Below are 17,230 nucleotides of genomic sequence, written 5' to 3' on the forward strand. Positions count from 1 at the left end.
ATGAACTGCAGCAGCATAAAACTACTTAGTCATACGATGAACTGTTGGAGAGTGCTAGGCGGATATGATTTTCAATATATGACAGCCGACGGAAAAATCTAGGAATAAAAAACAAACCTCTATACGGTATTCATTGATCTTGAGAAAGCGTATGATATGCTACCTTAAAAGGGTGAATGATGATTTTAAGAAACGTGAAACAAGATGGATAACAATAAAATTGGATAAAGACCTCTATAGAACAGAAGGAAAAGCCTATGTCCAAAGAATACGATACGAGAGATAGTTATTGATACGACCATTCCATTCAAATATTATTATATTAGGCATTCATTTATACTTTCAACTATTCTAGCCAATGCAATCTATCTTAAAATCAATAGCAATATTTAAAAATATATCCCTTATAGCAAGGTCATACTAGAAAAAATTAACAAAGATAGATAGATACATATATTATAATATAAATCGTATAGGCGTACTGAAATTAAATTAATAATAGTTTAGGCTCCAAATGTATTTGAAAAGCTTCGAAACCTACTCTTTAAACAAAGCTTACTTAAATATTTCTGAAATACTGAGTAATACTGAAACAAGAATAATCAGGGCAGATCAAAAGCATATTGTTATTAAGTCTTTTGATCAATAAAAATGTCTTTTGACAGCCGTAAATAAAGTAATAATGCCGATGTTCTTCAAAAGCACATCTACAAACAATGCAGATTAACAGTAATACTCTATAGGCACCAAAAAATAGTTTTATTTGATTACAGCATATATTTTGTATTGGGTATATATTTGTATATTGGGTTTAGCATCTCTTGCAGATATTATTCAGTCTATCAACGCAAAATGTAGAGTCAAGGACCTGTTTTTGATACTATAGTTTTTTAAGAAAACACATTTAAAAATTGCATAGAATTATAAAACTATATTATTGATCAGCTAGGCCCGTGTCTAAACGTTCTGCTAGGTTCTACCACTTCACACAACATCACAACTACACAAAGTACTCAATTCATATCCAAGGGGCCATTGTGAGCTTCTTTACATGCAGTTATAGTTGCTATATCAATTATATTCTTCTTGAATAACGTACAAAATTTATTTATTTTTAAAATTTCCTCTATAAGTATCAACAAATAACTAGTTTTTAGGGTCGATACTTAATAAAAGGTCATTTTATAAACACTGAAAACTTCTGTCTTCTACATTTTATATTAGTATACAATATACAGAATATTAGTATATTTTAAAAAATTTGTATATATTATTAAAAACAAACCAGTAATTGCGACGATTTGGGAATAGAATGTAGAATTGTGTGGATTAACTTAGTAAGTAATTGTTTAGAATTTTAGGAGTTCAAAAGATATGACGTAGTGTGTGTGTGTGTGTGTGTGTTTGGTGAGTTGGCTTGGAAACTAGTCCTTTAGCCACAGAATTGTAATGTAAGATATTAGTTTTTAAATAATGTAACCAACTTTAAATAAAAAGTTACATATTAGTTCGTATACTTCTCTACTATCTAAGGAGAGTAAATGGGTGATGTTTATGGGAGTCTGAATTTTAAGTTCTGATAGTTTTGAATACAGCTGATCTGTTTCATACCTATGTTTATCGCACTTAAAAAGAATATGGTTGATGTCACATTGTGATATATTATCGCATGAGCATACCCCAGAAGGGATAATATTTAACTTAGCCAAGTGAGCTGGGAATACACCGTGATTAGTTTTCAGTCGAGTAATTGTGGCTGTCAACTTCTTTGGCATTGCATATTTGAAAATATAGTCAACATCTTGTGGTAGGGTAGGGTGGATAGTATAATATTGATTATTTGAATTCGTTGCGATGTTTTTCCATTTTTCTTTCCAATTTATAAAAATTTTGTTATAATAATGTTGTTGTAAGTCCTCCAATGTAAATATGGGAATATAGAGTCCAACATGGGTCGCATCTTTAGCAAGCTGATCAACCAGTTCATTTCCCTCGATACCTATATGACTTTTAACCCAAATAACTGTAATATCTTTACTATATATTTTATTTTTAATAGCACAAAGAATATTATTTCTTTTATTTTGAGTCATATCTGAGTTTAATCCTTTAATGACCGATAATGAATCTGATAATATTACTGCTTTATTTAAATTGTGTGAATCTAGCCAATCTAATGCTTTTTCGATAGCTACCGCTTCAGCAGTATATATTGAACAATGTGATGGAAGTTTAATTTTCAAAGATTCGCTTTTATGTGGAATGTAAACTGCGCAACCTGTGGCACCATCCTCTTTTTTGGAACCATCGGTATACATTATTACGTGATCATTATAGTCACTCAATATGGATCTAAGTAAGACAAAGTTTATTTGTGGGAATTCTGTGTACTTTGGTATAATGACTTTTGGTTTATTTAATGTTACCTGAAAATTAGCTTTATATATTGGTAATCTTTTTTCTTTGCCATAGATATTAGGATACTCATTAGTTTCTAAGAAAGCATCAGCAAGTGGAGGAGAATTTTTTATGCGCCAGTATTTATTTGAGAGGTTTTCAATAGATAACTCATACTGTTGACTAAGTAGATTATTATTATTTAATCTTAGCTTCAGGATATGTTTAATTGCCATAATTTCTCGACGATTTTGAAGAGGTATTTCATTACTTTCAGCAAGTAGTACAGGGCAAGGAGTAGACTTCATGGTGCCCAAGCATATTCTTAGACATTTAAACTGAATGCGGTCTACAGTTAATAAGTGTGTGTTACTGGCGGCACCATACAGAATGCAACCATAGTCTACAATAGATCGCACGTAGGCTCTGTAAAACATCAATGCAACTTTGGGGTCAGCACCCCATCTTCGATTAGTAACACATTTAAGAATATTAATACCTTTTTCACACCTACTTTTTATATATTCCACATGTTTTGACCATAAGAGTTTGGGATCAAGAAGAATGCCAAGATATTTGTATTCTTTGACAATAGGTATATCATATCCAGACAACTTTATTTTGTCAGGCGTACGAATCCTATGTCTAGTGAATATCATTGTGGCTGATTTGTCAGGGGAAATGGTCAGTCCATGATTTTTTACCCAGTTATTAACGTTTTGCATGATGAATTCCAGAGCCTCCATATTATCTCATTCTTATGACTTAGTAAATCAAATAGAAAACAAATAAATTGAACCTACATAATTTTTTTATCACTATAAATAAAATAGAATAACAAACCATTGGGATGTATAATAATTGGAGAAGGCTATGAAATTAAAATGTTTTAGGTTGGCATCGGAGCACGACATAGATATCTACCAAATTTCGGTAGATTTTCGACAAGCCTAGGATAACATAAACAGATAAAATATACTTAATTATGCGACAGAATCTATTAATACTAAGTTACACTCTTTAGCGTACATAGTTTTACTATCTTAGTTTAATACATCACTTTAACTTGTACACTTTACATCCCACCTTTTCGCACTTTAGTTTAACACTCACTGTCAGATCAAGTAGCTTTGTTCGCTTAAGTCGTCTAATTATGTTAGTGTTGTCTAAGAGTTGATGAACCTCTGGATTTACGTGCTGAAGTGCAAGTACGAGTTCAAAATCAATTGACAGACCCCTTTCACATAACGGCTCCGACCCTGTCTAACATATGTATGTTATAAGAAAATGTCTATAAACCCAAAAATTTTTTTTAGCAAGTCTAAGCAGATTGTGATGTACGCAGACGATGTAAACTTGACGGGGCGAACCGCAAGAGACATCACAGAACTTTATGTGGAGCTTGAAGAAAATGCGAAAGAAATATGGATAGCCGTAAAGGGAGATAAAACTAAAGCCCTAATACAAGTAAGGAAACAAACCTGAAAAATTTGACAATAGGCGACACAAATATTGAAGTAGTAAAACAGCTCACATACCTGGGCGTATAGATAACTGAGGACGGCAGTGAGGAGGAAGAAATACGGAAAGGGATAATGCTTGCTAACAAAGCATACTTCCTGTCTCAGGTGTTTGGATCCAAAGACATCCATAGGGAAGTTAAGTTCAAAATATATAAAACCATCATACGATCAATTAGCAACATGTGGCGTAGAAACATGGATCATGACAGAAAAGACAACAAACCTCATTATTACTTTTGTTAAGAAAGATATTGAAAAAGATCTTGGGTACCCATTTGCGACAATGGCATTTGGAGAATAAGGTTCAACCACGAGATATACCAATATTACAAATAACACTCTATAACAAATTATGCAAAAATTACAAATATTATGGGAAGGTCACCTTATAAGAATGGATAATAACAGAACACCTAGTAGAACGATTAGAGGAACTCTGGTAGGACGTCGGTCAGTAGGAAGACCAAGGAAGAGGTAGACGAAGTGAGAACCGATGCTAAATAAATATTGAGGGTGAATAACTGAAGGGGAGCAGAAAGGGAAAGGGATGCTGGGGGAGGCCAGGGCCCGACTTCGACTATTGCGCCATAGGAGAGGAGAACAAGATCAATATATTACATAAAATGTTCACTTAAGTAAATTCGTTACCACCGAAACATGTTCCGGTTTTGTTGTTTGTTGTTGAGATTGGTCAATTCAGTTAGAAATAAAAAGTTTTCAGTGTTTTATTTACTATTGGCACTTACATACAGAGATACCTTTATCTGATATCTAAATCGTAGTGATTTGAATAAACATAGCACTTCCAGACATGGAATAAATAAAGAATTCGTAAAAATGCAAAATTGTTTGTACTATTATTTTTTCAAGGAGTGAATAGTGAATCTAAATTCTTAAGTGCAGTAACATTTACACAAAGTGCACATTAAAATCTGTGCTAATATGTGTTAAAAAAATTAACTATCAGTATTTACTTTGTGTTTAAAAAATGACATGACATATTTGTCAATGAAATACTGGTTTTAATAACTCACAGTTCAGTTAGCCTACCCAGAAGACTACCATCTCAAAGAATTTTTAGTAATCAGTAAGATATTATACATTAGCTACGCTTATCCACTTGGCGATTTCAAATTATTCGTTATATGAAACGGTTATGTACCTTATGCTACGTATAAAACAATAAATTGAAATTGAATATATCAAAATGCCAGCAAATATCACTTGAACCTTTCTTCTACGCCTCTTCATTCATAATTAGTGTCACTCTGCAGAATAATGACATTTATAACACAATACCGATAATACCCCCTTTATGGTATAAAACAGCACTCTTATTTTATATATTTTTCCCACCTGTTTTTAATAAAAGTCAACTACTTCTTCGTTGTGCACAGTTGAGTTTCGATATTCATCATAAATCTCAATTTGTCTTCATAGTTGTACATTTTAAAAAATGCATGGAGATTAAGAATGTTGACATGAAAGTAGACGATTGCATTTCTTTCCAATATGAGCTCCACCTCTCATCAGGAACTCTTGTGGTAACTTCAAATGAAATGAAATGCAATCTATTCTATAAGGCTGTTATAGTAATATAACGTGCCTGAGTATGCTAGTAGCGACCTCTATATGAAGGAACAATAATTCAGGAGACTCTTTGGTGGCGAATTAGGTGAACTGCAAATTCAAGCTTGCTGGAAGCTATTCATCGAGTTAGAATCAATGGAGAAGCTATGAGCATATTAACGTGTGTATTAAAAACGGCGTAGGTGGCCGTTTGCAACAATACTTAGACAAACAAATTCCCCAAGAACAAGCAGGCTTTGTCAAAGGGAAGGGTACGAGAGAGCAAATCCTTAATATGCGGCAGCTCATAGAAAAGGCCCGCGAATTTAAAATTCCAATAATAATCTGTTTTCTAGACTACCAAAAGGCATTTGATTGTGTGAAGTGGGAAGTTCTCTGGGCCGTTCTTCATGAGATGGGAGTTCCAGATCATTTGGCAATATTAATTAAAAACTTATACGAAGATAACTCAGTTAAAATAAGAATTGAAAACCAGCAATCTGATACCTTCAAAACCAGCAGAGGTGTACGACAAGGGTGCATACTATCTCCAGACCTGTTCAATTTATATGGAGAATACATAATGAGGAACGCACTCGATGGATGGAGAGGCGGCATCTCCATTGCAGGAAAAAAGATCTCAAACTTAAGATTCGCAGACGATACAACACTGATAGCAACATCTGAAGAGGAGATGTCGAGACTGATAAAGAGAGTAGAAACCGAAAGCAACAAGTGTGGGCTCAAGATTAATAATCAGAAAACAAAAATCATGATTGTGGACCACGCGAATATCCTCCAAACAACAGGCGCCCTAAATCAATTCGAGAAAGTAGACGAGTTCACGTATCTAGGATCTTCCTTAAGCAATGCAGCCTCCTCCCATACGGAAATTCGCAGAAGAATAGGGATGGCCAAGAACGCGATGAGTCGACTGTCAAAAATATGGAAGGACTGCTCTTTATACAAAAAACTCAAAATGAGACTGGTACGGACACTCATTTTTTTCAATCTTCAGTTACGGTGCCGAAACATGGACAATAAAATCAGAGGATAGGAAAAGGATTGACGCATTCGAAATGTGGTGCTGGAGACGAATGCTACGCGTCTCGTGGACGGAGCACAGATCCAATCAGTCGATTCTCGAAGAGCTAAACATTCAGACTAGACTCTCCTCTCAGTGTCTTGCAAATGTTTTAAAGTTTTTTGGCCACATTGCGAGAAGAGACAATGACAACTTAGAAAGACTAATTGTGTGCGGAAACGTAGAAGGACGTAGAGGCAGAGGACGCTCACCTATCCGATGGTCAGATCAAGTACAGAAAGCCACTGGAGAGACGTTTTCCGAGTCCATGAGAGCAGCCCAAAATCGCAAGAGATGGAGAGAATTGACAGCCCGCATTGTAGGAAATCACGATCCTCTGCAATGAGGAAACGACAAGAGAGAGAGGTGGGCGTGGCTAACGATGATAACAATATGGCGGTGGGATCATGGCCGGACTCAATAATATTAAAACTACTATAAAAATATGACTAGTTATTCAGAAGATTTAATCATAATCTAAAAAAGTGCAATACATTTTTAATAAACTATGATTTATTTATCCCGCGGTAAACACTAAAAACACGATATATTATACATAAAGATAAATTAATACAGTCAAATACTATTAATTTATTCTCTGAAGTACGGGCCATTACTTTGTTTACATATTTGTATACTAACCTGTAGAACGTTATTCCTGAAGATTTTTTATTAACATTGATTCTGCTACTGCAACTAGGTTGAGAACAAGAAACCATTATTATGCACTATCACAATATATTATTGCAGTTTCTATAAAAGTATTATAAAACTAAAAATATTCGAAAAACAACAAACGTAAACAAACATATACGATCTGTCAAAAGTGTCAAAACAATCTTAACGATATGGCCGAAGTGAGGTCGTTTTTAGTCACGTGATGCCCTCTCCATAGATTCTAACTCGATGAAGCTATTGAACGATGTTAAGAAAAGCCTTTTATTCCGAGAATACATCTACAGTTTACCCTTAAAACGCCAACTGTGTAAAGACGCAGTCTTTACGTAGAGAAAAGATGTTGAAATGAAAGTAGACAATTGCATGTTTTTTTAATTCAAGTTCGTTTTTCAATTTATTTAATTGAAATATAATAAATTTTGTACGTTTTCACATGTTGTTGGAGATATGTAACTAATAGGTAACCTACGTTCATTATATTTTAGTACAACGGTAGACAATATTTTTCAATATAATTCAATTTTATAATTGAAGAACTATTCTTTCATGATCATTCGGAAGTTTGCGGGATGGTAGTACTGTATCTACTCTATTAATGATTTTAACCTATTAGGGTTAGTGACGTAAAAGTGCGTATTGTATTTTCTCGAATTTTTATATAAATTTGTTTACTTAATATTTATATCAAACACTTTATAATCATATTTCTCTACTCATCTTTACTGGAAGCTGGTTTACTGTTACTGGACAAAATATGCGTCAAACAAGTTTACATGCGTGACAAAAATAGAAAAAATGAAACTCATATAAGGAAATCAACATATTTACTTAAAACTCTTATAAGGAGGATAATATATTATACGATATTTCAAATGTAGCGAAAAATTCTTGTATAACATTCGTGAACTAAAATTTTTAAGAGCGTGATATATAACCTATATTTTCAAGAGATTTTCACGTTTATGTCAAATCCTTTGGCTTTGCAGGAAAAATTGTTGAAATCATCATTAAATCTGAATGTATAATTTGTTGAGTATACGAAACTTGAAATAACTGAATATGACGCATTTTTTGAAGCCTAGCTTTCTTATTGCGGGCTACGGACGTAGCGGTGGATCGCGCAGAGGTGTGAAAAAATAAAAGGGACTGTAACGACGAATCGCGCGACCACACACCACTTAAAGTAGTCAACGCAGTACCATGCGTGTTTCTTAATAAAATTAGATAAAATATAATAAAATAAAATCAAATCGAATCGGATAAAATATCGAATAACATCGAATAAATTAATTAAATTAAATTTAAAACTCATGTTCTATGCTTCGACGATAATAAAGCTATGCTTCCCCTCCTCGGTAACTCCTAGAGTGTCACATCCCGTTTCTTTATTGATAAAATTTGCTGAACGTAAAAATTGATATATTTTTTTAAAATTATACGTAGAATCTTTAATGAACATTTGCAGATATGCAATAACTCCTTAATGACACTTTTTTTGAAAGCATAGCTTTCTTATCTTTAGCAATTTTTTTCGTGCTTTTACAATTTTCATTCAGTTGTTGTATCGTCTTTTTATATCGTTTTCTTTTAGTAATTTTCTGTCTATCGTTTGTCTTATTATTACTGATTAGTAATATACATGAAGTCAATATTTCTATTGAAAAAAGTATCATTAAAATAGAAGGAAACATTATGAGTTTTTTTAGCTGCTTCATTTTTTAATTTAAGTAAATATTTTCTTTTTTTTTATTTAAATTTTTTTTTGTGTTTTAGAAAATAACAGCATTCAAAATGATGATGTTTATTCGAAACAGTTTTGGGCTCCGTTCACGTCGATGTTCATATTTAAATCGTGTGAGTACATAATATTCTCGTATGTATTAAATGTGATGAAATTGAATAGTATCCAAGATCACTAGATGCAATACTTTAGAAGCTTTGTTGTATTTAAAAAGTTAATATGTGAAAAACAAACAGGTCATATTAAAAAAGTATTGTGCAATAATGAATGTTTTAATTATATACTACGGTTATTGGATTTTTAATGGAGTTTATACAAAAATATTGTAGTTTCTTTAAGCAACTTTTTATAAATACATAATGTAAGATATGAAGTCTAGGGAACTCCAAAAAATCGGCAAAGTTAAACAGAATTAGGATTGAGATATTATTTATATAAACCTAAATAAAACAGAAGAAATCGATAAAGGTTGAAAGGGTACGTTTTGATTTTAAATTTATTTTTTACGAAAAAAACTCGAACATCGAAGTAAAACACTTCTGCTGTAATTGGTATATGTATTTTTTTTTATTTTTTACGCATTTCAGTTTAGGAGTTAAATTCATTTTTTTAATTTGTTGTTTTGAATCGTAAAAAACGAGCACAAGATTTTATTTTTTGTATACCTTAGGACGATCTCGGTAGTTTCTAGTTGACTTACTCAACTATGAGCTGTAGCATGCGATGTCGAATGATTGGTTACGTGGTTATGATTCTCCCTACAAACAGAAACCAAAAAGTATTATCCCCCCAAGCTGGATGACAAATCAGAGACTTGTAAGTTGCTTTGTACAAAATTCCTCTATGCTTGGTCGTTTGCAATATATGGTACTATGTAGATTCTTTACCATAATAACCACTAACTTTGTGGTGTCACCAATGATATGGAACTTCTCAGTATAATGATTATACCTAGTCCAAACAGGACTCAACGAATACCATTAAAGAGGTTCTGAAACTGTTTTCTTATGGCCTGTTTAAATTAATATCGTGTTTATATGAGATTGAAAAACAATTGATTTTAATAAAAAGTATATTTTACGCATTGTTTTTGACGTTTTGAATAAACATCTAAAGGTTAAAATAACCTTATTTAAAAAAAAAATATTTTTATTATAGTCTAAAATCCCACTGCAGGATCACTACGTTCATAAAGTAGTTACTCAAACTCGCATTTTTACATACAATTAAAATTAGGGGAATACATTGATAATAGGTTGCCAGTCAAAAAATGGTCGCAAATATTTTTATTTCAATTAATAGTAATTAAATTTTGACAACAATTTTATTTCGTTCATTTATTTTTTAAATAAAATACGCTGCTCATGACGCATATGCATGTTTTTTATATATCAAATTAAAGCTATTTTTTTAATACGTTAATATAGCTTTGCTTGAAATGAAATGGTCGAAAATTAGGGTTGATAACTGTTAAAAAAGCGAGGTATCAAAAATAAAATAAAAGACAGTTAGCGCACAACGCTACTGGTTTGAAGTGTCAGTTGTGGGAGTTTTTAAAGCATGCGTTGATAGATGTATAATAATTATACATCATCGAGTTTGAATCTATGGAGAGGGCATCACGTGACTAAAAACGACCTCGCTTCGCCCATATTGTTTTGACACTTTTGACAGATCGTATATGTTTGTTTACGTTTGTCGTTTTTCGAATATTTTTAGTTTTATAATACTTTTATAGAAACTGTAATAATATATTGTGATAGTGCATAATAATGGTTTCTTGTTCTCAACGTAGTTGCAGTGGCAGAAGCAATGTTAATAAAAAATCTTCAGAAATAACGTTCTACAGGTTAGTATACACATATGTAAACAAAGTAATTGCCCGTACTTTAGAGAATAAATTAATAGTATTCGACTGTATTAATTTATCTTTATGTATAATATATCGTGTTTTTAGTGTTTACCGCGGGATAAATAAATCATAGTTTATTAAAAATGTATTGCACTTTGTAGATTATCATTAAATCTTCTGAATAACTAGTCATTTTTATAGTAGTTTTAATATTATTGAGTCCGGCCATGATCCCACCGCCATATTGATATCACAGTTAGCCACGCCTACCTACGTCGTTTTTAATACACACGTTAATATGCTCATAGCTTCTCCATAGATTCTAACTCGATGTTATACATATTATCACTTGTCAAACCAGTGTCGTTGCGCCCTAACTCTATTTTATCTTTGATCATTCGCGTTTTTAACAGCTGTCAACCCTAATTTGTGACAATTTTTTCTCAAGAAACCTTATATCATTATATTAACAAAAAAAATTAGCTTTTATTTGATATAAAAAACATGGATATACGTCATGAGCAGCGTATTTTATTTAAAAAATAAATGAACTAAATAAAATATGTGTTAAAAACTAATAAGTATTAATTGAATTAGAAAATTTTTAGTTGGGTTGCCACTTTAGGACCTTAGGACTTTAGGAATGGATGTAAAAATGTGAGTTTGATGAAATACATTATGAACGTAGTGATCCTGCAGTGGGATCTTGTACTGTTACAATCAATTGTGGTATAATCCTATATAAACACAATACTATAATAACATGAAATAGTTCATTTCATTAAAGTTGGCGTCAATATATCTTGTACCTTTCCATAATCGATGACGTTGATTCGAAACAGGCTACAAAATTTGACCATAATTATTTTTATTCTAGTTTTGATGTCGTCGCCAAAGAGTAACTTTTTTCTGTAAAAATATGTCTAACTTTAGAGTTCTTGTAAATATAAATGTTCTACCTACTATTGTCCCATTTAAGAGAAGAGTTAAAAGTTAAGAGAAGACTTAAAAACGAAAGATTGTAGCGTTTCAATTTTCAAGTCTTTAACATTTTGGTTAACAATGTAACTGTAACATCCCGTAGACTAACTTGTTAGGCTGTTTATTCGGGCTGTTAGGCCGTTGTCTTCTGAGATTAGTTCTCGACGTTTCGCCAACACTAGGGGTTGGCATCTTCTGGAGATGTTACTGCTTCGCTTGTAAGCTGAAACTGACCGCTGAAACTTACAAGCGAAGCAGTAACATCTCCAGAAGATGTCAACCCCTATCTGGTGATATAAATATTTCCTTATAGCCTATTTGTGTTTTACGGTCAATTAGGAACACATTAATTCATTAAATCATTGAATTCGTAGTTTTTTTTTAAATACGTTTTGAGCATTTAATTTAAATGTTAAATTTAAAATTACGTATGTATGTAAAATAAAATATATTTCATAAATAAATTCATTTCGTATTTTTTGATGGTACGCATTTTTATATTAATTACAAGAATGTTATGTGTCTTCTTTTTTGTAATATTTAAGATGAACCTAAAAAGCTTTTTCGGGCCTTGAAAGATTGCAATGTAAGGTCTTTTATTTATCATTTTTTTTTGACAATTTTAAGTAGTAATTAACTATATTGAGATCTATCTAATACTTTTCTATCAGCCATATCCCTACCCACCCCAATTGAAGCTTCCGAGAATGAGCAACGAGTCCTTTGTATTTTTATTGTGTATAATTGGCTTATTACCACCTGATCTTCTCTCTTGAGCTTGAGCTGTTTGTCGCTACAATATATGAACAACAATAATCAACATTGTAATGAAAAATGCAAATGAAAAAAATACTCTCAACCTTTTTCTCTTGTAAGAAGTTGCAAATATAAAATAGGGAATATATAATTCTAAACTAAAGTCATGGTATAGATGATACACATACCAGGTGCAGCACAGTAAACGAAACCGATCGAATATCTTTAAGACACTTTTTTATATATAAAAAAAAAACAAAAACACATTCATAACCAGCTCTATAATAAGTATATCCTCAGATGCTGATACACCAAGAACCGCTGAAAAACTTCCAATATTTAACCAAAAATCATTTCAGCCAACTATATTGGCTAGAAGAATAGAAAATAAAGACAAACCCAGTTAAGTCACCATGAATACAAATATGGCTGCAAAAATGGAAATTCAAAATTAATGAAATAAAATCTGTGTAAGTCCGAGGGAACGCCAGTACCCAGCAGCGTACGTAAACAACATACAAATACCGCAATCTACAAACACAAAATATATAGGAAACATATTAATTTAAAAGTAAATGATATTTACCAAAGTCCAAAGTATCATTAAAAAACACACTTATTTATAAAACAAACATCAAACCCGTCTGGACATATGGGGCGGACTATGGGGATGCGCAAGCAAGTTATTAGTTATCATGCGCAAGCAAGCATGATAACAGATGTACCATGGTATGTCTCCAATCAAACACTACACGAATAACTAAAAAGAGATGATGTTAAAGACACCATTCAAAGACGAAGCACAAAACACCATAATAAATTAGAAACCCACACTTTACTAGTTTATTAACTATTGCAGCCCCATAACAGAAGACACGAAATTGGCCAGTGGACTTACAAAATGGTTGAAGAGGACTTGTCGATAAACTTAAAAAAATGTATTAACATTTATTTAAAATAAGAAGTAATTGTCAGCAAGTAAGATTGCGTATTTCATGGAATCTTGCATTCATTCAAAAAACCAAAATTTTAAAAGCAAATTTGAATCTTGTTTATCATATTCACTAATGATTTCACAAAAGTGTAATCGGTCAAAATCTTCAATGAGTTTTCAAACAAAGAGAATTTAATAGAGATGGAAATTGTGAGCCTTCAAAATTCGACCAATAAAACATTAACTTACTCAAGATAATTCAGAAAGTCTTCGTTTACTAAGGGTTAAATCTGTAACATGACCTGAAACGCAATACCTACCACTTCTTTTCTTACTGGGTTTTCAACGTGGCGTTTATTTTATTTTACAGAGATTTCGTTTGTCGAAATTTTGAAATTGGTTCCAAAACGTACTTATTGGTGACTAAAAATTATACTTTCTTAGCTGGCGTATTCATTATTTAAAAAAAAATGTTCTACTATTTCTAGTCTATTATGAATAAATTAACTATTTATAAGTTTTACTCGTTAATCGATGTGAAGTAGTAATGAAAACTCAATTTAAGACTCAATAAGGTAGCAACTCAATTTTTATTCCAAAGGAAATGTTTATTACCTTAGTACTTTTCTATTTAAATTTTATTGGTGTTACTGACTGCGGACGGCGCAACGTGGAGGTATAAAACTTGAGGATGTGATAGGAAGATGTGTCCCGTGGGATAAAAATCCTCTGTTTTTGCTATTTTTTCACAAAAAATATGCCTTGAAGATACAACATGTATTTGACTAATAAACTAAATATCTATATATCATCGCGTATTTCATTAAATTCCTGCAAGGTTGAAATTATCATAATAAAAGAATAATTAAGTTTCATTTTTTCCATTTATCATGCATAGGGACGGTTTATAAGTAATTTTGTTAGTACTATTACCTCCATCTTTTTTCATACTTTTGTCTGAAATTGTTAATATGTTTCTGTTAGTGATTATTTTGAATACTCGTGCCTTATACGTACATAGGTTTTATAAAAACATTTAAAGTTTATTAATAATCAATAGTATTTGTCAATGATTTAAAGGATTTAACTGGAAGAAGAATTATGACAATCCTAAGTAATACATAGTAGCTTTAATTTCAACAAGTTTAGCTGAAACACTTCAGTATGATTTAATAACTCATTAATGAACGCATAGTATCTGCAGAAAGTTGTGTTAAATGTTAACCATAATGGAATAATAAACAAATTTTTTATTAAAAACTTAACATCATTTTAAAGAATCGTCCATTTAGCATTCACACATTACACGCTAAAAAACAAAAAAAAATCGCACCATTTTTCGCACTAATTGATATTGAGATTTGTCTTGATCGACGTAAAAATAACAATATCTTTAATGCCCTTCCTAGATGTCTTGTATAACTGTCCACCAGGTCTTCTTTTATTTAGCTCTACATCCGGCAATATTTTACAGAGAACTTAGTAACGAAGTCGAGCGTATTTACGGAGTATACTGTAGCATTTTTTTTTCACTCTGTATATCATATAAAGTCTATAGCGCGATAAGATGATAAAATCGGCAATCGGTTAAATTCTTGTTTGGAGTTGGGCACTCGAAAGTACATACATATTTAGAAACCTCTTGAGCCAAGGGCCCTATCATAAAAAATGTGTTTTCGAAAAAAAAAATTTCTGAGCCATCCTTTTCAATAAAAAATCTGAAAAAAATTATGAATACACCTACATTTTATACCCAAGAACACTATGATTTTTTTCAGATTTTTCGGATCAAAATTGAGCTTAGGAAAAATATTTGAATTTTTCAAAAAAATTTTAGCTTATGCAGTTAACTTGTGTCAAACTTCTAAATAATTATTTTTTCGCGTATATTTGTTTGTTATTTTGAATGGCGGGTTAGATGTGCCATTTTCTCTGCAGAACATTCTCAAAATTCGAAAAAAAACCTTTTTTTGTGTTTTCCCCATGTTTTAGCACCTAAATTCAACTGCATGTCAAACAATTTTTTATATATATATTTTTTGTTATTTCTAATAACGGGATCTGGTTTGCCATTTTCACACCAGAATATGCTCAAAATAGGCCATGTTGGCCATTTTCAGACTAAAATATATAGACCTACTCTAAATAAAAAAAACTGCATTTTTGGTGATTTTTTATATTTTATTTATTAATTTACTCCATAAATGATAATATTCAAATGATAATCGCCATTCAAATAAAGGGAGGTGTAAACAATAATCGTTATTTGTTAAATTTAAATGAGGTTATATTTTTAATATATAAAAAAATCACCCAAAAATGCAGTTTTTTCTAATGTTTCAGTCTGAAATTAGCCAACATGACCTTGCTATTAGAAAAAACGGAAAAAAAACTTGGGAAAAAATATCACAGTGTGTCGTATTTTGAGCGTGTTCTCGATTCTGAAAATGGAAAACCTGATCCCGTTAATTTAAAATATACATCAAAAATCGTTATTTATTGACACGCAGTTCAATTTATGTGCTAAAAATATGAGGATAATACAAAAAAAAATTAGTTTTTTCGAATTTTTAATATTCCTGAGAGAAAATGGCAAATCTAACCCCGCTATTCAAAAGAACGGAAAAAAATACACGAAAAATAATTATTTAGAATCTTGCCAAAAAATACCTACATAACCTAAATTTTTTGGAAAAATTCAAATATTTTTCTAAACTCAATTTTGATCCAAAAAATCTAAAAAAAAATCGGAGTGTTTATGGGCATTAAAATATATATTCATCAATTCTTTCAGATTTTTTAAGCACAGGATTGCTCACAAAAATGTTTCATCGAAAAAACACATTTTTTTGCGACAGGGACCCCTAGGGCCACCTAGAGAGCTAAAAATTTGGTTACAGGGTTATTTAAATATGTAATTCTGAGCGCCAAATCCCAAATATAAATCCAGCTGAGTGCAGATTTTGGTATCTTATCCCGCTATAGCCTTTCAATACGATCTTTATATACCACTTTGAAAATTGCGACTCGTAAGTGTTTGTTTGTACAGCCAGAAGCCGCTAGCGAGATTAAGTGCTGTCCTGCTTTTATTATTCTTTTCTCTATTAATCTCGCATGGATTTTAAACTAATATCCGAAGGCAACATGACCATGATTAGAATGGGCGAGACAAAGTGGAAGGTCAGAGAAAAATAGCGTTTGGGGAAACGATTCTGATTGTGGTGGTGGGTACGTTCAGGTGGTACTGGATGATTCCGGTGTAAGGCGTCACTTGCAAGAACACGGTTTTGCTGATATATGTCTGTGTGTGTATCTTTGCTAGTTTTTGTGCGATTATTTTTGAAAAAGCTATATTATAGTTTTCTTAATCTCTGGTTTATCTCTTGTCAATAAGATGATGAAACATGTCTTCTTACAGGACAAGAAGTTTACACATTGTCCCTCTTAAATGGTCTCAGATAGCAAGCTTTAATCTGGAGAGTAGTTTAGCTATTCATTCGTCAATGAACCCGTACAGAATACAACCACGGTGTATGTTGAAACCATCATAATTTACTGTAAGCCATTTTTATTATTTTCGTTCCCTGCTAAAGAAGATTAACGTAAGCTGAAATTTTCTTAATGTACCCTTCAAAGTATCCAGTGACCAGTAAAGTGTTAAAAAGATCTATCAGTGTATAAGGAGCATATTTTTTTAATTTTTTATTTTCCTGTA

At 31.8% G+C, this 17,230-nt stretch overlaps 1 protein-coding gene and 1 long non-coding RNA gene across 6 annotated transcripts in view; one reads left to right on the plus strand and one right to left on the minus strand.

Annotated features, from left to right (window-relative positions):
- The window catches only part of inaE (inactivation no afterpotential E), a 157,112-nt gene that overhangs the window by 59,556 nt on the left and 80,326 nt on the right, over positions 1-17,230 (minus strand). For 3 of the 5 annotated variants that reach the window (XM_072522986.1, XM_072522988.1, XM_072522990.1), the window contains exon 12: positions 14,449-14,472. The exons of the other annotated variants lie outside the window; for them this stretch is intronic. In XM_072522986.1, the coding sequence (XP_072379087.1) occupies positions 14,449-14,472 (24 nt within the window). The remainder of the gene's footprint in view (positions 1-14,448; positions 14,473-17,230) is intronic. 5 annotated transcript variants of the gene reach the window in all.
- LOC140434605 (uncharacterized) overlaps positions 1-17,230 on the plus strand; it is a 66,720-nt gene that overhangs the window by 32,349 nt on the left and 17,141 nt on the right. The window contains exon 2 of the long non-coding RNA XR_011950065.1: positions 9,025-9,105. This is a non-coding gene — a long non-coding RNA (uncharacterized lncRNA). The remainder of the gene's footprint in view (positions 1-9,024; positions 9,106-17,230) is intronic.

Source organism: Diabrotica undecimpunctata, chromosome 2 (genome assembly GCF_040954645.1).
Source record: "Diabrotica undecimpunctata isolate CICGRU chromosome 2, icDiaUnde3, whole genome shotgun sequence".
NCBI classification, from domain to species: Eukaryota; Metazoa; Arthropoda; class Insecta; order Coleoptera; family Chrysomelidae; genus Diabrotica; species Diabrotica undecimpunctata.